This window comes from Salminus brasiliensis, chromosome 25, assembly GCF_030463535.1.
Source record: "Salminus brasiliensis chromosome 25, fSalBra1.hap2, whole genome shotgun sequence".
Classification (NCBI taxonomy): domain Eukaryota; kingdom Metazoa; phylum Chordata; class Actinopteri; order Characiformes; family Bryconidae; genus Salminus; species Salminus brasiliensis.
Window position 1 is genome coordinate 6,107,956 of NC_132902.1, and position 27,236 is coordinate 6,135,191.

The following is a 27,236-nucleotide window of genomic DNA, read 5'->3' on the forward strand; positions in this document are numbered from 1 at the left end:
CATTAGTTCATCAAAGGAATAGGTGGCAGAGGCATGCCAGGTTTTGAACAACAAAATATTGACCTACAATGACTTAGAACTTAGTCACAAATTCACCTAACTGACATTTAGTTCTGCATCTCAGTTTGATCAACAATGCCTTTTCAGCTGCTGAAATTGCTTCAATATTTAATACAATATTTAGCCTGTGTCCTCTCTCTCCAATATGGTTAGGACTCCCCCTATCACAGGGAAGGGGCCCGTCTAATTATCAAACTCCTTTGCTGACCTCTCACTCTGTAAAACAGAGGCAAGAGTAACCGAAGTGGCTAAGATGAGGGCCATTTGTTCTACTACAGAAGCTGCTGAGAAAGCCACACTTTGGATAAAGAGGGCTGGCACGTGGATAGCGGCTGCTGGAATGCAATCCAGAACTTGATCAATCCTGGAGGGGTCACCATTGGCGAGGGGGTCTGATGTTGAAAGAGCAGAAACCCCTGTTGACCCTGATCTTGGAAGACAGTACATAACAGTAGTACTTATGTAAAATTACATGTGTTTTTGTGTGATATGTATCCTCTGTTGCTTCCTTCATGGAAACCAAATGTTCCTGTTTGACATGAAAACATGAAAATGTAACATGAAAAAAAAAAACTGGCAGTTTTAGTTGGCAGACATAGCAGATTCTGTATTTAACCCCCTGGTCAATGTTTTATACACTGAAATTCTTATAGGTTTCATGAGAAGACACAGAGAAGATATCACAGAGAACTGCTGAGGATAGGGAAACTGAAATTTGCATGGCGCTCATCAGAAATGTGAAACCAATGACTGTATGAGGTATTGTGCTGGGTAGTTATCAAAAACACTGAAAACACAGAACCAAATTTGTTTGAAGACTAATTTAAAACAGTGTACAGAAACGTTGATAAATGCAGTGCATATATGTCCATCAGGATAGGTTTCAGAAGTACTGTTTTCATACATCCAAATAAATCAAATGATAACCTGCTGCTGAATATTACAATTGATTTGGGATCATGGTCCGTGGATAGACATATGTGATTGATCTGCTTATGGTTTGCTAAGAGTTAGGTGCTTGTTGTGTGTGTGGTGTGTGTGTGTGTGTGTGTGTGTGTGTGTGTGTGTGTGTGTGTGTGTGTGTGTGTGTCAAGAACTAAATTGTCTCTCTGCTGTGTGGCATGGGTATTTTTAACACTGACGTGCAGCCCTGGCAGCCAATCAGAGTCCAATGAATATAAAAACCCAGAACAGATAGAGTTACAGGACTCTCACACTGTTTTCAAATGCCCCTTGTGAAAGAACTGGAAACTTTGGAAACATCTCTCTTACAAGGTAGGGCCATATTTTATCTGACCTTCAGCAAAGTCATCAAAATGCATGTTGTTATACACTTTTACAGAACAAATCTTTGAATGATTCTGGAGTTATGTTATTCAGTCCACCTCCTGTCACAGTCTTGGAGAGGTTTATTGAGAAATGCTTTGTTTTAAAGAACCTGAGTCAGAATAATGTACAGTAGTAGTGATAGGAACCAGATGCACAAAGCATTTAATTCCTTAACACTCCAAGGCTTGTTACACTTTGTGTCGTATTATTCAGTGACTAACTAGTGGGGCTATTTTTTGGTAATAGAAGTTTGTAACCAGTGGGTCATAGGTTTTTAGGGGTTAATGCTTCTAAAAGCTGATAAACATGCTGCCTGCACATAAAACCTCACAAGACAAGAAGTTTCACTGGTAAATAAAACAGTAACACTGGTAGTTATACTGGTGCTTTAGACTATCACCACAAGTATAAAAAAAGTTGAGGTAGGTTTTATAAAATGCATAATTTCAAAGATCACATAATTTTGAATACATGGTTTTGTTTATATCTATAGTTTACAAACAAATTATAGAATATATAGTTAAGAGTTGTCTAGCACAGTGTGACTGTTTCTTTGTTCAAACACACCTCATTAAATATCTATTTAATATGCATTAATTCTAATTAATTCAACTAATTAGATATCAGGTTAGGAGCTGTTTTAGAAAGGAAATCCCAAATCCAATGATCCACCAGTCCTATCCTTAAAGGGCCATAAATCTCCTTTAAAAATTTCATTCCACTCAAGTTGGAGGATCCTTGATTCCACTTATTTAATCAGTTATGTTCATTCTTCAAACAGGCGAGTTAGATTAGATGAATTGTGTTCCTAGTTTGATGAAATGGAAGTCTGCACTCACACCAACCCCTTTGCTTGTGGCCCCTGCCCTAAACTATAAGGAACTCCAGTCCTTAATAATTAGACCTGGCAGCTCTGTTCTAAGCTTGATTACATGTAACTTACAGAAGTCAAATGATCCAAAATGAACGACAGGCCCTTTAGATTTATTCTGAGGTATGAAAAGAAATAAACACTTGGGTCATCTATCAGCACTGTCCACTGACAATAGTCACAATTTATTTCACAATCAGATTTTGGCCCAAAATGTTGTGTTGCAAAGGCACAAACATGGCTGCTAATGAAAATGCCATATTAAGCATTCAAATACCTGTTTTCAACACATCTCTAAACCATTACTTGATGTCTTTCTAAAACATTATGTCTTCCTTTCTCTGAGATGCTGGATGTACTGATAGTAGGAGGAGGTCCTCATGCTCTGATTCTGGCTACACTGCTCTCGAACCCTCAGCAGCATGTGAGCTCATCTAGTGCAGACATTCTCCAAGGGATACAGCTCAGCAAGAGCAGATCCAAGGCTGGACGGCACAGGAGCAAGAAACGTCCTACCGGCATGTTTGTCAATAGACAAGCCTTACCCTTATACATTCATCCTGACTAAAACTAGATGTACAAATCTGGTTATCCCAAACTTATAAACTTATAAAGTCTCCTTGAATCCTTGAATCCTTATGCAATATACACTGATTTAACAAAAGCTTGAGCTCTCATTTCATCCAGTCCTTCTTCTTCATTGATGTCATTTTTCTACAGCAACAATGTTGGAGGTGCACAAACAGTCTACATCTCCTCCCTGTCCTCCTCTTCACTTCAAGGTGGTGGACTCTTATGGAGAATGGGCTTCCCTGTGGGAGAGCCAGTTCACTGCCCTCAGTATCCCCCACCTTCGCTCACACACTCTGGTCCACACTGACCCACTCAATAAGGTAAAGCCAAAACTACAAAAAAAAACTCATCTTTTTCAGCTGCTTACAATACATTACTTTGTAAGTGTTTAATGACTGTAAGGTCTGTGTCTGTGTGCAATCCTAGAAAGCCCTTCAGGAGTTTGTGGTGGTGGGGGACCGCCTGGCCGAGCTTCACTGTCTCCCTGAGAGGATCTACATTCAGGATAAAAATGCATTTTTTAATGATAACCGTCTGGGGAAGCGAGACAAAAAGCTCCTGAGTGCTGCTACAGGCCTGCAGAAAAGCCTCTACTTTAGCCTGCCGGGAACTCAGCTCAGCGTGGACTTTTTCAAAGAACAGGTCTGGGATTAGCGTGGCACTGAGAAAAACCTTGCCCTTAGATTTACGGCATTATGCGGCCATTAACATACAAGGCTATTTACTAAATCACTGACTGTACTGAACATAAAGCATGGAGTGGGATAACTCTTGGAATGGGATGCAGGTTTAATACAGCACATTGCATACCTGGAACCTAAAGTTCCTGTGGCGCCATTGACTCTTTGACAATACTGACCCTATAATGTAAGCTCTTTTTTAATGACATTGGCTTCTGCGATTGTAACTGACACCTATAATTAACCCAAATGACCACTTACCATTATGTATTAAGTATTGTTTAGAACTACCTCAAACAGGTGCGCAGGTACAAACTGGATCATGTCCTGATCAAAGGCACTGTGGACAGAATCACTCCATTTCCCTCTGAGAAGCAAAAGAAAGTGGAGTTCTTTAAAGTGACTCTAGACAACGGCGAAACCATTGACACCAAAAGGGTTGTGATGGCGACAGGACCCACCAGGGCGCAGATGGCAAATATCCCATCATGGGTGTCAGCCATTGCAGAAAGCTACCCAGAGGAGAGGCTGCAGCACACAGTGGAGCTGATGCACCTCTTCTCTCGACATAAAGCCATGGGCACTCCCTTCACAGGTAGGTTTGCATGTGTTAAAGAGATGCCCAACCTAAGCTTCTAGGAACTCCCAGACAGTCATTATTATTCTTTGATTTCCTCTTCACATTGATGTACTGTGTGGAGAACACCTGAGCCAGGAAAAGAAGGACTAATGAGTGTTAATTATCTGAATCAGGGGTGCTGAAAGCTCAAATAGAGGACTAGGCTTGAAACAGTGAATAATAACATTTTGGAAAAGGCCCGCTATTTTAGTAGAGGAGAAACCTTTTTTTTTAAAAGGATTCTAATATGAATCAAATTATCGAAATCCATCAATGTAATTCTAATGATGTGACTGACTAACCAGTTTTTTGACTGGTTTGTCCCAGGCCCTTCTCCTGTTTGCTGTTTGGACCAAAGAGTGATGGTGATTGGTGGAGGTTTGTCTAGTGCCCACATCATTTCCATGGCTCTGCAGCAAGGTGCAAGTCATGTGACTTGGGTCCTGCGGAAACATTTACAGGTACATGGAAATTATACCTGATAGAATAGTCTCTACAATCAGTTACAGACAACAGTACAGCTCTTACAGCATTCTCTGAACACAATTTCTTCCCTGCTGAAAAATCCAGCTCAAAACTAACTTTTGCTGGTAGCTGGTCTTTGAAGGTCAAGGTGGCTGAAAACATGGAAAGAATTTAGGCAATAACCTACCCTAAGCTAGCTAAACTAGCTAATTAACCATCTTTTGACCAGTATAATGTGTGTTTTATTTCATTTTGGTTTTGCTGGTCAACCTGTTTGGTCACGATGGTCAAGAGCTGGCCATTCTTTTTTAAGCATATTTTAAGTTAAAATGATATATTAAGTCCCAATCACATAAAAACAAGTTTGCTAAGGGAAATTTACAGTTTATCAGTGCAAATGTCTATGTAATTCCACAATAATTTAGATTTTTTTTTACAGTCGTATGTACGGTTAGGTTTAATAAACTAAAGACTAATAAACTACAGTGACTTTAGCTGGAGGACACTGTAACAGACATCTATTTCATCACTGCCCCAATGGCACCTCTCTCTGCAGCTGAAGCAGTTTGATGTTGGAGATGTGGAAAGTCTGATTGGACGCTACTCGCACATGGAGCACGGTATCAAGTTGGATGGCCTGGCCTACCTGCGGCAGTTCTACAGCGAGAGAAGTCTGCACAGGAGGCTTGCCATGATCAAACAGGCGCGCAAAGGAGGAGCAGTCACCCCAGAGGCATATGCACACCTGCAGCCTTTCATTCAGTCAGGCCAGCTGCTGGTCAGAGCATATTGCCAGGTATTTCATCTGGACAGCCCTTTATCACTAACTCTGTATGCTGAGTACCTGTCAGCCATGGATGTTTCCAACTCACTACCAGAAAGAGCAGAATCTTTTTGTACTGTTCTCAATTCATGAGGAGGAAACTATGATGAGAAAAAGAATGGAAAATTGTATACAATGCATAATAGGTGAGGGGGAAATGTTTACAGTGACAGTCATGGTGTAAAACGGCTTACATACTGTACACAGCATGTCTACATATTTATATATTTAAAGGGATGTGCTAACGATCCAGAAAGACATGCAGTGGTTTTGCAAGAACTGCATTTATCACTGCAATAATTGCTTAATATACAATACGAAATACAGCCATCAGAGAAGTTTGCTCTTGCATAGAAGATTTCAATTTTAATACTGTAATTCACACATCTGTAATATAGTATAAAAGTTTCATATAGTATAAGCAAGTTTCACTGGTTTAAGTGTGATTGCATGATTCTCAGGCTGATGTGATGATATGTCACCTGTAGATGGCATTGAGGAGTCAATTGTTTCATTCCAGTTGATGGGTAAAGTTGGAGTTGATTTTACATCATTTTCTTGATTTCAAAAAGCAAGAAATGTGATTCACAAAATAAACAGTATGTGATAAAAATTACATACACAATCCACTATTGACATGTAACTTGATTTGCTAACCTACCACCTCAACCAACCTCCAGTGACAAAAAGTCACAGTTTAAATGTTTGACCAACTTGACTTAAACTAGGCAAGTGAAGCCATTAAATGTCTTTTAAATTACATGTTTCACAAATTTTATTCAAAGTAAAATACTGCCATAATATTGCTGTGTCTGTGGTGGAAGCACATCATGTTTTATGCAGGCTCTTTAATTTGTTATTTATCTCCAATCCAATCTTGGAAATTGCACATTTCTAGCAAGAACTTTGGAGATAATGTTTTATGTTGTTTTAGAAACAAAGCACTTGAACTTGACACGCTAATTATTCTGAATTCACAAGGATTGTGAATCCAAAGCTTTGGTGTTGTCACACAGTTTCCAAATGCTTGGAACTGGAGACTCACCTCTAACAATAAGGTTGGAACTGGAGACACTGACTCATGCTAACAAGAAGGTTCTGTTAAATTCTACATTTTAACTGAACTGGATTGTAGACTAGCTAACTAGATAATCCAGCTCTAGAACAAGAGCCAAGAGTCTATTTTTTTTTTTAAACCATTTCATCAGACTGTGGCTTCCAAAGGCTAAAGAGTTTAAAATACAACATATGCTGGTTTTACTATTTGTCTTATTTGTCAATAATACAATAATTTGTATAGTGATGGCTGTGCACATCCTTTAGATTTCAACTCATCTGTGTCTAGACCGAATTTCTTAAGTCCACAATATGAAAGGCCATGCTTAATCTTTCGCTGCCTTAAAGTGATTCAGCCTTCATTTCTGAAAAGCCATTTGTTTCTGACTGCAGGTGACAGAGGCGAAATGGTGCTATGACACTCATAATTGGAAGGTCTCTCTGAGCAACAGTGAAAAGTGGACTGGGGACAGGATCTGGCTTGCGACCGGCTGCAAGCTGGATGTTAACCAAGACCCCTTACTTTCTGATGTCAGGAAAGAATATCCTATTCAGGTATATTATAACTTTGCCCAACAGGTTAGACTGCTCAAAGATTAAAGTGAGCTTTGCCTTAGGCCCATGATGGCTTAATAGGTGATCATAGATTTGTAGGTTCAATACCAATGTCCACTAAGCTATCACTTTTGGGCCCCTGAGCAAAACACTCTCTTAGCCCTCTCTGTTTTAGAGCAAAAACATGCTTGACCTTGTATTCTGACCCTTGGCTTTCTAAGCAGGGACATGCAAAGTGAAGATTGTTGTTGACAATAAAAACATTTTTTCTCATCCTTCAAGATAATCCAGTCAAGATAAAATTCCTATTGACGTTATCTTCTGTTTTACTGAAGGGAACAATTCTTGTCTTGTTCCAGGTACTTGAAGGCTGGCCATGTATTTCGGAATCTCTGCAGTGGGCTCCTGGATGCCCCCTCTACTTAATGGGACAGTATGCTGCTCTTCAGGTGATACATGAAGAGTATAGTGTGATTTAATCACAAGATTTTCAAACATTGTATCTTATTTATCTAATGTTCAGATAACCTGATTAGAGCCATTTACAAATGTATATTTTAAACTACACATGACTACTGTAATTATTTTTGTCACATGTCCAGATAGGTCCTCATGCTGTGAACCTTGCAGGAGGTCAGGCTGCGGGTTTACGCATCGCCAAAGACATCATAGGAGAACACAGTGGTGAGGAAGAGCACAAAGAAGCTGCAAAAGTGGGAAAGGCCGAAGAGTACATATCACACATGCATGGTCTTATGTGGTTATGATACCCATCTAGATATACCCATCACACATAGACCACAACAAGAACAGGTTTTGCTGGTAGCTGGTTTCAGATTGTCTAAGCTGGTTGACCATTTTAGATCTTGAAAAGCATAGCAGATGTTTTCCAAACCAGTTGTCAAGCTAGCCATACTGGTTAACTACTTTGACAACGCTGGTTGACCGATGTGGTCAAGGTGGCCACAATGGTCAGGCTGGTTATGCTGGTAAATCAACATGGTCATGCTGGACAGTGTGGACAGGTTGTGTCAGGTTGGTAGACCAGCTGAACCGGCAAATGAAAACAAGAACATGCTATCTGCTGGTGCTCCAGCATAACCAGCTTGACCAGCTTCAGTTGGCCTGAGAGCAATACACAGAGAACAAGGTATGATTATAATAATGATGAAGAAATTATGTAAAATCTAATAATCTAATGGAAAACATTCATTTACATTTTCTGAAATAAAAGACATATTTTTATATTTGATAGCTGTATCAGTTTAGCTACATCCTCTGTGAAGTTATAAGCATTTCAGCCCATACAAATCTTAAAGGCATGATAAAGCAAAACTGTCCTTTTCATTCTAAGGGAAAAAGAGAGGCAATAATATGGTTGTGTAGAAATAATTTATAATTAATTTTAGTGTATAATCACACAGAAATGTGAGGGGGAGGGGGGGGGGGGCTAAGAAGGCAAGAACACTCTTAAACCCTTAAACTAATATTAAATTGTGGAAAGAAACATGTCTGCCACTTTTTTGTAATATATTAATTTCATTTACGAAAGTTTTTTTGCATCATCCTTGTGAAAAGGTAATTGCCCCCTTAATCATCTTAAGCATTAACAACTGCAATTAAACACTGAAAAAATCTGTCAAAAACTTCGCCCATAGTTTTAATCGTTTGGCTCAATAAATCTCAAGCGTTTTTTCGGCTTGTTCTGGTTGCTGCGCTTGCCCAGATCTCCACACTGAGGAGGGACTTTCTCCCAAGCACCGGTCGACCCTTCTCCGCTAGCAAGCTGATTGGCTCATTTTGCTGAAGGGCGGGGCTTTATCCGTAAACAGACGCCACCTTGAGCACCACGAGAACTCCTATCCATATTTCATCCATTGGCCGGTCTCCTCATTTGTAACGTCTCTGTTTATACATTACATGCCACAGGTTCTGCCACTACCAGATGTAAGAAGGTCACTGTTCTCCATAACAAATCCAGTATGAGAATATATAGTTTGTGTTGCACTTGCTGGGTAACATTATTCGTTCAGTTGAATGGTCATTTAAAAAACACTATATTTACTTTACTGCATATCGTTTTTTTTTTTTTTTAGAGGCGGGGGGCTTTAGTATCCAAATAACTAAGTGTGACAAATATGCACAAATCGAAATCCAAATTTAGACAACAATCACTTTAACATGAGCCGAACTTTCTCTCTTCTCACTCGGAACTCGAAAGACAGTCTGCCAAACATGCAGCCCAGACGAATCAGCATCTGCGTTTCTAATGTGATGAAAAGCTTGTACTGCAAACGAGTAAAATCCTCTGCAGTTAAGAAACGACAAAGTGATCGTGAACACGTTTCGTCAGGACGAATCGACTTTCCCTCCACTCCGCCAGACTCTGTCATTTATTCATGAGTCATTCTGACTTGCTATGTCCCTGTTAAGCCTCCACTCCCACGTGACTTCAGCAGCCTATCAGAGCTCCACTTGCTCCGCCGGTAGCCTGTCAACAACGAGCAGCAGCAATGTAAACACAGTTACGCCTTCTTCTTTCCCTGCAACATTTTTGGTTTTGCTTTTAAATAGAGCTTAATGGTTTTAATCACTTGTCAGCAATTGAGACTGAAGCCTCACAAGTTACTAAAAATCACAAGTCTCAAGTCCTGCAGGCCCGTTCCCCCGCAGCAGAGTTTTACGCGGACAGATTTTGCAGAATGAAGGCGAGAAAAGTTGGTACCGTTGTTTTAAGCGTCGAGCAGTCCGAAGGAGTCGGTGCAAAAGTCCGAAGGAGCATCGGACGCAGAGAAGTAAGTATGACTTAAGATTCGTTAAAGTAGCCAAACAATTATGTGCGCATGACATTTGGACGGGAGGATGTGATGGGCGATTATCGAGACACTAACCTAGCTAGCTATGCGTTTTATGTAGTGCTGCTGCTGGTACGAGTAGAAACGTGTCAGTCTGGACGTTGTAAGGTTAAATGGAGTCCGGTGTCTTCTTCTTAGCTGAAGAATTTGGATCCGTTTCTGATGTTGGATGAGTTTCGTGTGAGCAAGCCGGCAGGCTTCCCTGATCACCCTCATCGCGGATTTGAGACGGTACGTAGGCCATGTCTTTTGTTTACATTTTAGCACTTTGTGCTGATAACAGCTGGTCAAGCCTCATTCTCCTTTCATTAACCTCCGTGCGCGCGCTTGCGTGTATGCGTGTGTGTGCCTCTTGTGACTCAATGTGACTCAGCCCCGGCTGCAGCCTGCGCGTCTGCGTGTCGTCACTAGAGGTCACACTAGAAGCGCAAACGGAAACATTTCATTACAGGCACTTCTAGGTTAGGAAGGAAAGCTAATATTAACACACTAAATTTTTTTTAAAGCATAAAAAGCTCTCATTGTGTGACTCATTTATGAATGCGTGACACATTTTCTAAAAGAGTTGTACATGAGACATTAAAATAAAATATTAAAAAGGAACATCTGTGTTGAAATTTTGGACTTCCTAAGGAAACCAGACAGGCAAGTCTAAGATTTTAGGCAGCAGAGATAAATTGTTTCAAAGATTAAGTACTAGATATTACACAACTATTCTCAACAGTCCCGTGTGCATATCTTAAGACACGTGTCTGAACATGGCCAATGTCACAACTGTGCTTAAATGTAAATAATGATCTACAAATGGTGTAGAATCATAAATATGTGACACTATGTGATTTTGTATATACACATGCTTTATTTATTTACAAACTACCCGGTGAAATATGTTTAATTCTCAGTGTTGAGGTCAGGGTCATGAAATTAGGACAAATTTTCAGGGTTTGATTTAATCAGATTTACTTTTATTGGTATTTCTTGCTTTAGGTCTCAATTCAATTCAAGCTTTGCAACACCTATTAAGAAGGTAATTTTGCAAGAATTTGTTGAGAAGCTGAGAGATACAGAACTGTAATGGAAAGTATGTGGACTGATGCGGTAGATATTACTTGGGTTAAGCAGTAGTAGCCAGAGTAGCGATGACGGAGGTGCTGTTTTCGTTATCACAAGTGAGTTAAACTGTTATTTCTAATGTAAAAATCCTGTAAAAATACATTTAGCCTCAGTCCACATTTTAGTGCTGGTCCTGTGTCTCTCTGCTTGTCTAGAACAGTGATTCTCAACCTCGGCCCTGCATGTTTTAGTGGACTCCCAATTTTAACACACCCCCTGTATCTTTAAAAGGGCTTGTTAATGTGCTGGTTAGTTCAAACCAGGTAAGCAGGGAAAGCACTAAAATGTGCAGGGCAGGATTTCCCTGGGTCCAAGGTTGAGAAACACTAGTCTAGAAATTCATATGTAAAGCAGGTCATTTGGAGGTGTCTCAAAGTGCAAACTACTCTTCCTGACTGTAGGGGGAGCCCTGGAGCAAGAAATGCCATATCTTGCATCCTGCTGGAAATGGAAAGAAATGGAAAGAAAACCCAACACTGGATGTTATGTCATTCAGATTAGCTGTTATTAACTAGCTACCTCAGAAGCTAAACGGGAGCTGAAGGGGTGGTCAGATGTGTTATAAGGATCACCACAAGCATGGTTATTCAAAGTTTATTTTGCAGCTTATTTTGCATATGCAGACCGGATGAACTGCAGAGTGAACAGTACGTCTTTATATAATACATAATGAATAAATTTAAGTATGTATTCTATATTTTGATAACTCTAAGATCTAAATATAGTACTTAAGTCCTTATCATCTCTTTGACTAGTATATTTTTTACACTGTATTATTTTGTATACTGTATATTTTTTATATACAGTATTAGACCACTGTTCATAAGTCGTAATACCTCATAGTGTGGGAATTATGATCTTGCCTTTCAAGCTTGTGGTATTACTGGATGCTGTATGGCACAGGTGTGTTTGCTCATGAGCAGTCACATGATGGCAAAATCACAGCTGTGTATTGAGATCACAGGACTCTCCCAGCTGGAAGTCAGCAGGGCCTCCGGTGGGACAAATGTTAACCTCTGACCCAACTTCCTACATGTCCCCCAAAGGCCTATAATCATTTTCTTAGATTTTTTGCTGAAACTTTATGATATTAAAAAAGGCAGAAAGACCCACAAATAAATAGCAACTGAAGTTCTCAAGGGAGGAATCTCAGCAAGTGATGGTGTCAATGGCTTTCTGACTTCAGGGGAATTTACTTCCAATCATTAAAAATATAATTTTAATTATCATTTTATTCATTTGTTCAGTTATGTTTGAGCCTGTTTCAATCATATCATACCATGTTTCATAATCATATCTTGATTGTTTAATTTTAAATTCCTTGTGGTGCTGTAGATTTTAAATTAAATTATAATAAATGTTATTGTCTGTTCTTATGGATATGCTTATTTGCATTTCTTCTCCCTTTCAGGGCTTTCTGAATTCTTCCTGCCATTTTTTTTCATCTAGTCTCTTTCACTAAAGCAGCCATTAAAATATATTTTGCCTTCCCCATAAACAAAACAACTTGGACTGCTTGCCATGGTCTAAATCACGAATAAATCAAACTACTTTTCCATGCTTCAGTATTTATTGCACAAGTTCTCTCTTTTACGAGCTGTTCTTTCTCCAGCAATAGAAAAGTTAAATGTTTATTGAATGTTCTCTCCAGTTTTTTGGACTCACTGTCAGTTTAGAGAGCTGTAGACTATGCACTGTATTCAGGGATGCTGTGATTTCAACCTTTGTTCTCTCCACAGGTAACCTATCTCCTGAGTGGTGAGTCGGCTCATGAGGATTTCTGTGGACACTCTGGGAAACTCGAAGCTGGGGATTTGCAGGTAGACCACTCTCATCAAGGAGGCAGAAAGGTTTCTAAATTTGAATGGAAGTTACTGTAAATTAGGAGTTCTGAGTAATTTAGAGCATTCAGAACAGACAGAGCAGCTACAGGGTTTAAATGATGGAGAAAAGTAAAAACGGACAAAAATGGAGATGAAATGGCAAAACAGATAAAGCCAAAGCAGGGATTTGAGATGAAGTGCATTACAGTGGATGCTGAATCTCAGAAATGCATATAATCATGAAATGTATAAATGTATAATTATGACTGTTATATGGCTTTAGGAATTTAGTGTGTGAATTGAAATGAACTTGCCAGTGCTTTAGTAGTTTAATCATTTAGTTATAAAATCGTGCATTAGGACTCACAGATAGGATAAATTGTGTACCCATTGGCATACTTGCACACACATGCACCCTCATTTCCTGTGTTCCCACTGTTGGTAAAGCTGTGTCTCTCTTTTTCTTGGGTCAGAGAGGCAATGTTCCCTAATGGGCCTTTGATATATCTGTAGGCCTCAGGCCTTGGCTTAACTATAGCGGAGCCTGCTTCTGTCTCGGTTGGGCTTCTCCTGTCAGGCACTTAGCACCACTCAGCTAACCTCAAGAGTGCAGAGGAAGGAGTTAAGAAAGCTGCTGACTGGATTTCTCTCCATAACTCAAACCACGGAGTCTTCCTCCACAGTGCTACAGCTTTGGACGCATGGATGGAAATTTCCAGTAAACGAGAGCGAGGGAAATAAAGTGAAAGAGAGGGAGAGGGAGAGAGAAAGAGAGAGAAAGAGAGATAGAGAGCAAGAGAGAGGGAGAGTAAGAGAGAGGCCCCGAAGGCACATAGGCACATTAAGATGTGGTTGTAAAACTCCAGTGGTTCATTTTAAACTGAAGTGAGTTAATCCCCTAAGACCTGCTCTTTGTTAGACGTTAAAGATCACATTTGCCGTCATTTGGTACTTTGTAAAAACTCTCAGCCCGGGTAGCCCCAGAGCAGCCCAGTAGTTTTATTGGGGGATCACTGTAAGAGTAATAGTGCTTTGCTGTGTTATATTGGCTGAGCTGTGCTTCAGGTTATGAGCCTATTATATGCCACTGGAATAACTCAAGCAGTCACTATTGCAGTGAAATAGAGTAAAACTAGAATTGAATGAAGGTAATTTAATTCAAATGAAAAGGTTTAACATTAGACTTAACCCCAATCCTCAGCTGTGATCATTTCTAAATATTGTTTGTAACCCAGGTTGGGAAGGTTACTTCAAAATGTGTTTAATTACTGATTGCCTGTAAAAAAAAACTCTTTGTGGCATTTTTTTATGCACTATTAGGACAAATGTATTGGGACACCTACACATTACACCCACAAGAACTTTTATGATATCCCATTCTAAATCTATAGGAATATGAAGTTGGTCCCCCTTTAATGTTTTTACAGCAGGCCTTAGCACTCGGTGAACCCATTGTGTAACTTTACGTGGTCTGTCACTTCATGGCTGAGTTGCTGTGGTTCCTAAACACTTCCACTTGAAGAAAACACCTGAACTCAGTAATTAAGAGGTGTGTCCCAATACTTTTGTCCATAAAGTGTACCATTGCTACCGGAACAAAGCCTTATTTCCAAAATGGCAACTTTACAGGAAAAAGTAAATAATAGTTAATTTATTAAATGTTGATGTAAAAAGATTGGAAAAGGTTAAAGTAAATGTTCTACATCACTGCCCAACCCTGTTTGTAACCCAGGGTGCATCTCTGTGTGTGTGTTTTTTTTTTTTTTTGTGTGTGTGGTGGTGGCGGCAGTGGATGACTGCAGGACGTGGGGTGGTCCATGCAGAGATGCCCATGTCAGAAGAGCCCATATACGGCCTGCAGCTGTGGGTGAACCTGCGCAGGGCAGATAAGATGGTGGAGCCCCAGTACCAGGAACTAAAGAGCAGACAAATTCCTAAACCCAGCAAAGATGGAGTGACCGTGGCTGTGATATCGGGAGAGGCCCTCGGGGTGAAGGTGAGGGTGGGACAGCCAAGGTGGCCTCAAGATGTGTGATCCCAGTTTTCAGTCACCATTAACAAAGTAATTTACAAAGACTGTCCAGAAACCCAGCCCTTAATGTCCCAGTCAAGTCCTCCCGTCTGATTTAGAGTCTGATCTCGAAGTTCATCTCACAAACCACAGCCATACGGACGTCCTTAGCTGCTCGATTATCAGACAAAAGCAGGAAATTGGGAGCAGATTTTGGTGGAAGTGGGTTTTTAATGTTTTAATGTGAACTTGCGTAGTCGGGTTCCTGTAAGGCTGAAAAGAGTGGGATTGACCTAGTACTCGAGTTTAATGTAGGTCAGCCAACCAGCTGTTGACTGAAACCAGACGCTTGCTGTTACCACAGCTGTTAAAGAATGGTACAGGTTGTTTTATGTCAGGCTGTAGGAAGAATAAAACAGTTGAAATGAATAAAACCAATGTGGTCACAAAAGTCTTGTAATAGACTGTCTCCTATAAAAGTACTGGAACAGCAAAACCAGTTGTTTTATTATTAAGATCATAAAGATGAACAAAAATATAGGAACAGAATAATATTTGATTTGTATACTCCTTTCTTGCACTAACTGCAAGCAAGTAAGCAGCTCAGTGACATAACCAAACTGTTGCATTCTTCTTTTGTGATGCTTTCTAAGGCTTCTACTGCAGCTTCTTTCTGTCTATTGGCAGTGTGTTTTAGGTTATTGCCTTGCTGCAAGAAGTGCACCCCTAATTAGACTGGATTTATTTCACTGTAAATTGGTGTATTTTTGGTAGATTTGCTCCAGACAGTCTGCTGCTACCATCGTGAAAGATTAATAAGCCAATTTCAGAAGCAGCCATGCAAGCCCCAACCATGACACTACCTCCACCATGTTTGAATGATGGGCTCTTATGTTTGGATCATGAGCAGATTCTTTAGCCACAGCTTGACCTTTCCACTATTTCAGGAAGGGGATAATCTTAGTCGCATCAGTCCATAAACATTTAGAGCTACCAGGGCACATATGGCCAACAAGAATTTGTGGTCACTTGAAAGATATTTTGATTTAAATGAAAGTTTCCAAGTTGTTTAATCCATCTAGATATACTGTGAATATCCAGAAATCAAAGCTGGAATTCAGTGTATAGCAATATCATAAGAATTTTTGTTCCATTTAGAGGAGGCTGTAGGTTGTAATGTGTTTGAGAAGAAAAAACAACCTATGTATGTTTTTTTGTTGTTGTTGTTTTGCTTTCAGTCAAAGATTTACACCAGAACTCCAACAGCTTTTCTCGACTTCAGGCTCAAAGAGGGTGCAAAACATGTGCAACCAGTGCCTGCAGGTATGATTTGGGGTTTATTTCTTCTGTTCAGGGACAAACAGGTTCCAAATTTTTTTTTTAGCACCTTATGTACTTTGGCCTAGTGTACATGTCAAACTAGGGAAGCATCCCTAGCTGAAGGCTGTTGGAGAACATGATGTGCATTACACAGTACACACCAGGCACAACTTGATTATTTTTAATGACGTGATTTGTTCCGCAAACAAATTGAAGTGGTGAACAATATGTTTGTCTCCCCAATATTTAATCAATTAATTATTGTGTTTTTTTTTAAACTAAATGCATCAGTAGCATTAGATTCTTAATTACTGCTACTCAAATACTCTCCCATACTAAATCTTATTGAACAGCACTAATTACACTCACTGTAATGAAATTTGCAGTTCTTTAAACACTGACAATAACCACAATATGCTTGCTTGTATCACAATAACATTATTTATCACAATTTATGTTGTGATATCACAATAATATATTGTCATATTGCCCATCCCAAGGGTAAATGTCTCAGTTCAAATAGATATCCTTTAAGCTTTGCAAAATAGCCAAACACAACCAAAAAGCTGGAAATTTAATTTTGGGAAAAGTGGAAACTGGATAGCTCCAATTATTCACTCTTGCATAAATTGATTGTTGGTCATCTGTTTGAGCTGCTTTTAGAGATCTAGCACCATACCTAAAGAAATGTAATGTGCGGAATGATTAATTATGCACATTAAATGAATTTATTAGCGCCTGAAAAAATCTGGGTCATCGAAAAAACTCATACTCAATTTAATAGAGTTTCTGTGTGAGGCAGCTCTTACAGTGAAAATTAGTCATAAATTCCACTCAATGTCTTAATCTGCAATACCTTCATCCAATTGTGAAAATGTTATGAGCACATATGAAATGATCTGAATGTCAGTGTGAATAATGTGGGGTAAATTAGCCTAATGTGATTTCTTTTATCACATGGCACCACAGCTTGACCTACGCCAAATAGAGCTTAGGTGTCTCACATTAGGCAGTGTCCCACATTAAGGCAGGTCACCCTCTACACACAATAATATTTAAAGGCAGCTATTGTAACAGTAAATAAACGTTTATCACAGTCTTACTTCACACACATAACACTTTGCGATGCCACGTCCTTATTAAACAAATAGTTTAAACTAGGGCAAATGTGTTTTTCAGTAGGGCCAAAAGTACAATGCTTGTAGTAGGCTGAGGGCCAAAAATTCAAGGTTAAGGTAACTTTCATGCCAGATCAAGTTACATGTTCTCATGGTGGCACACTTGGGCAGAGCATAAGGCAGTTTATACAGTCTGCGTGATTTGGGTGCAATAATGCTGACAAAAAGAGATTTTGACTTTAGATGAGTTCGGGCTCATAAAAAAAAAAAGCATTTTATAAATGGAAGAAATAATCAGAGGAGCTGTTGCTATAAGTAATGGACAAGGTCAGTGCAGAGGCATATCCTAGAAGCCTTAAAAAAAAGAATAAAAGTCCATGAGAGTCCCCTGGGCTGATTGCCAAGAATCTACAGGTATCTTTATTATTTTTTTTAAATGTGTTCATGGGAGATTACCATTGAAAAAAATACTGTCTACAAAAAGCAACACTATTAAATTTGCTGCATACAGTGTTTAATTACACTGGGAAAAGGTAAGGCAAAAATGTATCTTTTTTGAATGTACAAACCATTGCAAAAACTTGCAGCAGAGTACTACCACAACCACATCTTTACTGGGAAATATGGTGGAGGGAGTATAATGGCGTGGAACTGCTTGACTGCTTTTAATGAGCGGTTAATGAGTTCCCATTCCAGAACAGAATGTCCAGGCTTTTCTCTGTGTCCTAAAAGTTAAAAGGTTTGTCCATACAAAATGACCATGATCCAGGTTAAATCCCCAAAGAGAGGCTCAAACCGAAGATATTTTGATTTCAATTTTATTGACATGTTGTGCCATAATAGCAGGACATCCCAAACATGTATTTTGAGGTAATTGATAGTAAACGTTTATGTAATTACTAGCTATAACGGGTAATTTATTTTTATCTTAATTGTCCATCAGTAAATTTGATTGTTTACATTGTTTTTCAGGTAATAGATGACAAAGTAAAACTTGAAAGAGTACTTGGGCTGAAAACAATATATAATATAGTAATAAACGCAGTCATAACAGAGTAATTACTGTCATCCATCTGTTTCTCTGCACACTTTGTCAGCCTCCTTTCACCTTGTTTTTAAGTGGTCAGGACCACCACAGAGCAGGTATTATTTGGGTGGTGAGTCATTCTCAGCACTACAGTGACACAGACATGGTGGCAGCGTGTTAGTGTGTATTGCGCTGGTATGAGTGGCTCAGAAGCACCAGAATGAAGCACTAAAGGATGTCCAACACAAACTGTAAAGCAACAGATGAGCTTCTGTCTCCATCTGACTTTACATCAACAATGCGAACCAACTAGAGTGTTTATTATAGTGGACAATGAGTGGCCACAGTGTTCAAAAACTGATACCACCACCGCAACACAAACTAACACACCACCATGTCAGTGCCACTACAGTGTCCTGACCATTGGAGAACAGGATGAAAGGAGGCTAACAGAGTATTCAGAGAAACAGATGGACTACAGTCTGTAGTTATAAAACTACACAATGCTCCTATATGGTAAGTGGAGCTGATAAAATGGGCAGAGTTAAGTGGTCATAATATTCAATATGATTGTGTATTGTTTAGAAAACAAATTTACTGAGAAATTTACTGGTCTCTGAAGATGAAATGTATGTGCTGCATGTACCACCCATTATTAACTAATTATTACATAAATAAAATAATAAGTAGTATATTAAATACTGATTTGGGCTGAAATGCCTATTAAAATACGACTGAATGTATTAATATCAAATCACAGTCATAGAGCCCCCCATGGTAAAATCAAGAAGAAAACCATAAAACACTCTTGCACCATCTGCTTTGAGTTCAGTCACATTATTTCCACAAAAAACAGTGTATTCTCTTTACTTTAGAAACAACTAGCAATACTGACCAATTTATATTCCTACTTCTCTATGTGCTGAGGAATTATTATCTCACTACCCCTGGTAAGTCTCTCTTACCGAATAGACAAGTATTCCTCATAACAACTTTCACATTTAGACAGTGTAAAAAAACAGTAGTGGTTTTCTAGTGTTGTGGTTTTGTTTTTCCACAGCACTGTGGATTGGGTAAGAGTGAGCGCTGCCCTGGCAGTAACCTGGGACGCCACTGCAGTATTAGTCATACTGCTCGAATGTCCTTGAGGGTTATGCTCAGTAACCACAGTTTCAGAAAGTATTTTTTGAGCTTGAAAAATAAAATGCTTTAAATTAATAAAGAAAAAGCTCTAATGAAGCTCAAAATAAGTACTTGTCTGCAGTGATTGATAAAATACAAATAAATAAATAAATAAATAACTAGAATATAAAGATTTTGCACATTATTATCTATGTTTGAATTGTTCACAGAGGTTGAGATATCCCAAATGCCTTAATACATATAATGGTAATGGATACGAGTTTTGAGATAAAGGTTTGGTTTCACACGTTATTTCTGTTATTCATAGTGGACAAGTTCAGTTTTATTCTGATTATTATTGAGACGTAAACACATCCTCTGTGGCTAAACAAACATTAAACACGGTATTTCTAACAAATCCCAATGCCCAGTTTCAAAGGTTTGGGCACCTAATAGAGTCATGCCTTTTTTGCAAATGTTTTTATAGGAGCTAGTTTTTCAGATGTTGTAGTTAATTGTTTCCCTACTTTTCTTTGCAGAAGGTATCTAGTTCAGAGATATAATTGTGTCACCTGCATAAGGTCTATTTACAATTGTCTTATGGTACTTAGATCAAGATCAGATCTTTGAGGGCCATTCCACAAGCCTCAGTTTGTGCCTCTTCAGGTAGTCTGGTGATTTTGAGGTATGTTTTGAAACATTATCCTGTTGTGGAAACCACACTATTCCAGGCTTCGTCCTTTTAACAGTTTGACATTTGCATCCAAGATCATGTGGTAGTTTGTGAATAGTTTATGAAAAGCATTCTTCCATCCACCCATACAATACAGCCAATACTAGCAGCAGTACAGCCCCAAGGCATGCTGGAGCCACTCTTGTGCACTCTTTTCATGCAATGCTATTCCTATTTTGTGTCCAACATAGTTTTGCTAATTGTAGCCAAATAGTTCTATTTTGAATTAATCAGGAAAACCCTGGCTTCAGTCATCACCTCTGTAAATAAATCTGGATTAGGTTTCCTGTAATGAACTGCCTAACATCAAATCACTTATTGACTGGATGAATGTTGGTGGACTTTGTCTTTAACTGTAACTTTCTTTTTGTTGTTGTTGTTGTTGCTGATTACAAGGCATTTAGTTGAATAGTTCGCTTAGTGCGCTGGCACCTGAGCCAAGCTTTTTCACTTCAGCTTGTTTCTCATTACATCAGTGCTTTGGTTTAGATTATGCAATATTTCACCTCCGCTAAGTGTCTTATTATGTGTATGTATGTTTATACTTCTTCATATATGGTGCCAAACTCATATATTGTTCTGCTGTAGTAATGGACTACCTCAGACTGCCTTCGAACTTTTGGACAACAATGAATCAGCTAAACACAGGCTTGAATTCAATTTTTTTTTTTTGTTTTCTGGTATGAGGTTGTTAATGAAAAATAAATGACACGCACAACACAAGCTCATATGCTCATGTAGGGTCATAACTTTGATGGTGTCAGGGTGGTGTGCGGTGTGCTGGCATGTGGATGGGTGGGTTATTTATTACATCAGTCTGGAGTAGCTCTGGATTCGAACTCATTTCAGGATTTTATCAAAAAGATCTGGAGGCTTCATATTAATACCTATTTAAGACATTATTGCAAAAAACAATATGCACCATGATATTTCGTTTTTTTTAAGGTTTCATAAATTGAAACAGACACCAAAGAAAATATAACTGCCAGATAAAAAAAAATCCACATTAAATCTATTTAAACAAGCCCAAAAATAAGCTCTTTTTGTAATAAAACACGCAATTGGTCCGTGTTCTTTCTGTGCTAATTTTGTCTACGATATGTTTACAAAACACATTATATTATAATGTCTTCTAATTTGTCAAATCAACTGCAGCTATGCCAAATCACAATTTGTCATGTTGGCCACCTCTAACCTGTTTTAGTTTTATGTTTAGCATCAGAATATTATGACCACTTACAGTTGAAACCAGAAGTTTACATACACTATATAAAAATACATGCATTTTTTTCTCACTGTCTGACATGAAACCAAAATAAACGTTTCCTGTTTTCAATACAGGTCAATTAGGATTACCAAAATTATTTCTATTTGCTAAATGCTAGAATAATGAGAGAGGGACTTTTTGATGGCAAATTTGATTACTTTCTTCAAAGTCAAATGTTTAAATACACTAAGATTACTATGCCTTATGGTAATTAATAAGCCCATATGGTAATGTCTTTGTCTTTGTAATGGTAATGTCTTTGTCATGTCTTTGGAAGCTTCTGAGTTAATTGGAGACACACCTGTGGATGTATTTTAAGACACACCTGAAACACACTGCTTCTTTGTGTAACATCATGGAAAGTAGAAAGAAATCAGCCAAGATAACCTTGTGAAGATGCTGGCTGAAGCTGGTAAGGCATGTGCGAACAAGGCGGCGTACAAACATGGCTCAGTTACACCAGTTCTGTCAGGAGGAATGGGGCAAATTCCTGCCAACTATTGTGCGAAGCTTGAAAGGACATCCAAAACGTTTGACCCAAGTCATACAGTTTAAGGGCAATGGTACCAAATACTAATGAAATGTATTTCAACTTTTGACTTTGTAGAAAGTAATAAAAATTGCCATAACAAATTCCCTCTCTCATTATTCTGGCATTTAGCAAATAGAAATAATTTTAGTAATCCTAATTGACCTAAAACTGGAAACAGTTTATTCTGATTTCATGTCACACATTAAGAAAAAAATGCATATGTGTCTTTTTATATAGTGTATGTAAACTTCTAGTTTCAACTGTACCTGATGGTGGTAATAAACATCCTTGGCTCAGATGATTTGCAACATATTTAAAAACTGAGCACATCAGTCAGTTGTAGAAGAGTGCAAAACGATTGTCATGAGCAAAGGTTTAAAAGGGAATCCTAAAAGGGTACCGGGTGAAGTGTGGTAGCATCTTGAAAACTCTGAACTTTGTGGGATCTTCTAGAGCCGCCATAGTAAAGGGTTACAGAGAATGGAAAACAGTGTTGAATGCATAACAGTGGTTCTCCACAGGCCATTGATGCTAATTTCGGTGTAAGGTGTACAGAGAATGGAGAACGGCATAACAGTTGTGCTCCACAGACCATTGATGCCAGATGGAAACAACGACTTTGGCGAGCGGTACAGAGCAATTGATGTGCCACTGTGGAGCAGTTAACCTCTATAATGAACACCTTCCGTCACCTAATACAGTCCATCCACCAACATTGCATTAGTGTCATCCAAGCCAAGGGTGGTTATTCCCACTGTTAGGTCATAGTATAATTATTATTATATAATATCCTGATATGACTGTGCCTTGTCACAGTTATTCATGAGCTTTATTAAAATAAGCTTTATTTTCTTTTATCTTTTGAAATGTATTTGGTTTCCTCTGTTCTTCTCTCCAGGTTGGACTGCTTTTATCTATACTCTCTCGGGATCCTTGCACACTGGTGAGTGCAGACTTCCTTCACAGTTACTGAAAGTGTGGAACATAAGGCAGCTTTTGTGTAAATTCTGGAATATACAGACGCTGGCTTTTTTGTTGTTTTTTTGGAATTCCGGTATCAGGGCCTCATCTTCTGTGGAAGTTCGAGCAGGTGCTTTGGATTGATTATTTTCCACTTCCTCTCCCTCTCTTGGCCTCGAGCACAGACCCATCAGGGGCGCCTCTATGATCTTGCTCCAACGGCAACACTGAACCCACAGCCTGAGGAACGGCATTACGATAGAAATGTTTGAAGTGTTGATTTACTGAGTTGGTTTTGATGACTTCCAGCTTGAAGGTGGATTTATACATGGTCATTAACTGGTCTCTTTTTCCAACCTGGAGAGTCTGCCGAGATGTTTCTACCATGGCTCCTCTTGAAATCTGTCCAGCATCCTTTAGATTGCATAATGAATTTAGAAGCCTGCTAAAGGTTTTTGTTTTGTTGAGTAGTTCTAATGTACCTCATACTGTCCTAAACAACAGTCTACCAGAAAATTACTCCTTGCCATGCTTAGTGCATCAGCCATGGCATGATTTTTCATGTCTCACTGGTTGCTGTAGTGTCATATTTCAGGCCCTAATACTTGATGAGCAGTAAAGGAAAAACTGCAAATGTCTCTTGTGCCTCCCAGGGAAAGTGTTATTGTTTTCATCAGCGAGGCAAATGTACGGTTAGTGTGGTCTTGAATCTGGTACTGCATGTTAAGACACATTCTGAGTTGCGTTTTGACTGCAGGGAGTGTCGGGGACACTGTGACATTGTGCTTTCTGGTAACTTGGCTTCATCATCTTTTAAACAGATGAGTTTCAGTCTTGCATAAGGAAAGGTCTGTTTAGCCCATTCATAAACACAGGGGGTCTTTCTGTTCTGCATCTGATACGAAACATCTGCCCCAGGGCTTTCAGTATCAGGTGTTTGAAAAATTGAGAAAATAAAAAGCAATTTCAGAGACCTCTTTGAGTCCATCACACAATTTCATAAAAAAACTGTATGTGCTCCTGTAATCTACATTAGATGTAATTGTTTGCAGACATGGAAATAGACGTGGAAAACTGATGTCTCTTTGGTCTAAAAGTTGTGTTGTTTCAAGTAACCACCACATTACCATTCAGACCAAACAAAGCGCAAAGCTGCATTTAATAAAGACATCCACCCCTAATCATTGCATCTGAAAAACGAGCGAAACATGAAGTCAGGGTTTATATCAAAGAAAAATAATTGCACTTAGCAAATATTTGTTTCCTGCCCAGACATTCATACCTCATTGTGGTTTGTGGCCAATCTGACCTCGAAAAATGTCCACTGGGCTATTGTTTACCAGTGCCGTATAATAATATAATCCATTTTTACTGGCAACTTTACGTAATTATGGAATTGAAATGTCATGGATGAAATTCAAATGCATGTTTTCAATAATGTACTTGCCTTTTTAGGACCAGATGAAGATCTGAGAGAAATTGAGCCTCACCACACTGTGGTTTTAGAAGGCGGTGACTGTGTCAAATTGGAAAATAAGGTATTTTTGCATTTTGCTAATTCTTTTGTCATGTTTTTAGTTTGCACTGGTCACGATAAAATCTGATTTATGTTTTACCTAGACCTTTTGTATTTAGGCATCCGAGGAGGCACATTTTGTGCTGATTGCAGGAGAGCCTATTAAGGAACCAGTGGTCCAGCATGGTAGGATGTGCTCCAGGACACATACATCTGCAGGATCCCATAGTGCATAAGAAAAAAACCTTAAATGAGATCAGTAGGGTCAAAATATAGGAAATATACATAAAATAGAAAGGGTTCATTTGCTTTTTATTGTGCTTTCTGGTGTCGACCAGTGGAGGGTGGATTCCCCTTTTGAGTCTTGATTCCCCTCAAAGTTTCTTCCTCTCGACCTGACTTGTTGTTGGACTCTGATTTCCAACACATTTGATAATAAATATGTAATTAAAATATGAATAAATAAATATGAAATTGCAAACTATCATGTTAAATGTATAATGTTAAAAACTGTGTTCCCCTCTCACATTTTAGGAAGATTTTTATTGCATCATTAGTTTATGCACACTACCTCAAACAAAGGATGTAGAGTTTATGTGGGATGTGGGATTTTCATCTGCAGTTTATTATTGTTGTCTGTTAACATGAGGTCCAAAAATGAAGCCAAAATATTGTGTGTCCAATACAGTGTTGTACTACAATAAACGTGCACTACCTCATATGTAAAAGATGGTGGCATGGACTTGAATGGCTGGCTCAAGGCAAAATGATGTTGAAAACTACAGAGAGTCAACAATACTCGATGGGGCTTTATCATGCAGTGGAACCTGGACGAGCCTACTAAGGCAAAACATTCCTTAGAACATTCAGATACCTTCCCTGAACCCCACAGAGCATTTCATTTAGTGGAGCCAAGACTGAAGGCATAACCACCCCCCAAAAAACATACGAGAATGAAAAACTGTTGCATTACAGGCCTGGGAATGCGAGGGAGCTCCTCTACTGACTTTATAAACAATTTTACTTTATTTTGTCCAGTTCCCAAGCTTTCAGATGTGAGTTTAGCTCCAGCTTGGTTCAGCTGAGGTAGTCAAGTTTGTTTTCAATTAAGCCAACAATAGAAAGCAGAGGTGGTAAAAGTAATAGCTTTTAGCCTACTGTGAATCCTTGTCTGCTAACTTTGACTTTTGCTTCATTGCATGCCCACTTCTCTGGACCCTGGCACAGGAAAAGTCAGGGAAAAAAAACAATATTCCCATAACTAGCAGCGTTTGGAGATAATATACTGCTCTGCAGTATCAACAACAGCTTCAACCAGGGCTTTTGCTAGTGCTGAGCTGCATGTTAATTTTGGGGGGTGTAAATGTAACATGTAACATGTTTAACTAGAAAAGTGGTTACAATGGTTGTGCAGCTAAAGTGGTTCTCACTGGTTGTTACGGTATTCCAGGTGGTTGTTATGTTGTTGCTGTGGTATAGGTGTTGCCTTGTGGTTGCTAAGATGTTGCTTTGGTATAAGTGTGTGGTACAATGTGGGGTGCCATCTTTTGCCCAAAAGATGATTGGTCCAAAAGCTCATCCCATACGTTTTGCTAATAGAACTGTGTCCACAAACATTTGCCAAAATACTGGATGCCACATCTTTTGCCCAAAAGATGGTTGGTCCAAAAAGTCCTCCAGACAGTGCTGAGGAGCAATGGAGAGAAAGCTGGTGTGAGAGTACCATCACATCTTGATCATTTCACCATTCATTCCTATGCTATTAGTTATACCATTGTGCTAAATTTGGTGTTTGTAGCTATACAGAATGTAGAATTTTTCCTTAAAAGTTTATAGACACATGTTCCTATGGGGGGAAAAAGTTACACCATGCTATGCAGAAACCAAGCATCTGATCAAAAGGCTGTATACAAGCCCACATCACACAATCAGGCCGAATTGCTTTGCAATGCGCAACCATAATTACTTCAAGACTTAAGTATGTAGTATAGATGTCATTATACAGTCACTTGAGATGTGTAATAACCTTTGACTATGTTTTGCCACTTCAGGTCCGTTCGTCATGACCACAGACGAGGAGATAGAGCAGACCATCAGGGACTATAGGACAGGCACTAATGGATTTGAAAGGGCCAAACACTGGCAATCAAAAATAGGTGGACGATTCTAAGCCTAAGTTCTAAGTGTCTTGATAATTCCTGATGTATGCAAATTTGTTTTTGTGTGTATTAGATTCAGTTATTGTATGACTTTCTGTTATTTACGATATGTATTTATTTGATCTTGATGATTGACTTTTCTTTTGAAGTGGTTTCTCAGTTAATCATGCTTGCTCTGAGCATAATTCTTATTAATCATGCCATTCTCCATTAATGACCAAGCAGTTTGGAATCTGTTTATGCAATCACATTTCATTGTGGGATCATAATGCTTTTCGGGAAGCATTTAAGGTGAGCTTTTGGAATCTTTCAAGGCGAGTAGCTCCTCTTACAACCCATTAAAATGCATCAGAACCTCCTCCAATTTTCGTCTCAGGTTTCAAACTCATTTTTGGGGCTGCCTCTGAATGATGTCACGCACATACACACACACACACAACAGTGTACACACCTTGCAAAAGAGTGAGTCAGGCTTACCCCGCTCCCACTCCCCACCCCCTTCCATTGCGCAGCAGTGTTGCGTTTGGGTGGGATATGGACGTCAGCCAGTGTCTCCTCTCCTTCTGCTCTCCTCCACCCCACCCCCCCAAACATCACCTCATCCCCCTCCCTCTTGACTTGCCCCGCGCGGTCTGGATCACATTTAAAA

At 39.1% G+C, this 27,236-nt stretch overlaps 2 protein-coding genes across 4 annotated transcripts; both read left to right on the top strand.

Moving 5' to 3' along the window:
• Positions 1-2,606: 2,606 nt before the first annotated feature.
• On the top strand, positions 2,607-7,837 carry LOC140548259 (uncharacterized). Its single transcript, XM_072671743.1, has 9 exons — positions 2,607-2,769; positions 2,981-3,153; positions 3,260-3,475; positions 3,814-4,108; positions 4,460-4,593; positions 5,154-5,393; positions 6,870-7,031; positions 7,391-7,480; positions 7,634-7,837. The coding sequence occupies exons 1-9, from the start codon at positions 2,607-2,609 to the stop codon at positions 7,796-7,798; spliced, it is 1,638 nt and encodes a 545-aa protein (XP_072527844.1). The 3' UTR covers positions 7,799-7,837.
• Positions 7,838-9,521: 1,684 nt separating this feature from the next.
• On the top strand, positions 9,522-26,951 carry pir (pirin). 3 transcript variants are annotated; one of them, XM_072671257.1, is made up of 9 exons: positions 9,522-9,826; positions 10,025-10,117; positions 12,739-12,819; positions 14,612-14,818; positions 16,072-16,156; positions 22,851-22,895; positions 24,368-24,450; positions 24,548-24,614; positions 26,480-26,951. In XM_072671257.1, exons 1-9 carry the CDS (start codon positions 9,734-9,736, stop codon positions 26,596-26,598), a joined length of 873 nt encoding a protein of 290 aa, XP_072527358.1. In that variant the 5' UTR covers positions 9,522-9,733; the 3' UTR covers positions 26,599-26,951. The 3 variants fall into 3 exon arrangements, with proteins under 3 accessions (XP_072527358.1, XP_072527359.1, XP_072527360.1); XM_072671258.1 differs by having other exon boundaries at positions 16,078-16,156; XM_072671259.1 differs by lacking the exon at positions 10,025-10,117.
• The last annotated feature ends 285 nt before the right edge of the window (positions 26,952-27,236 follow it).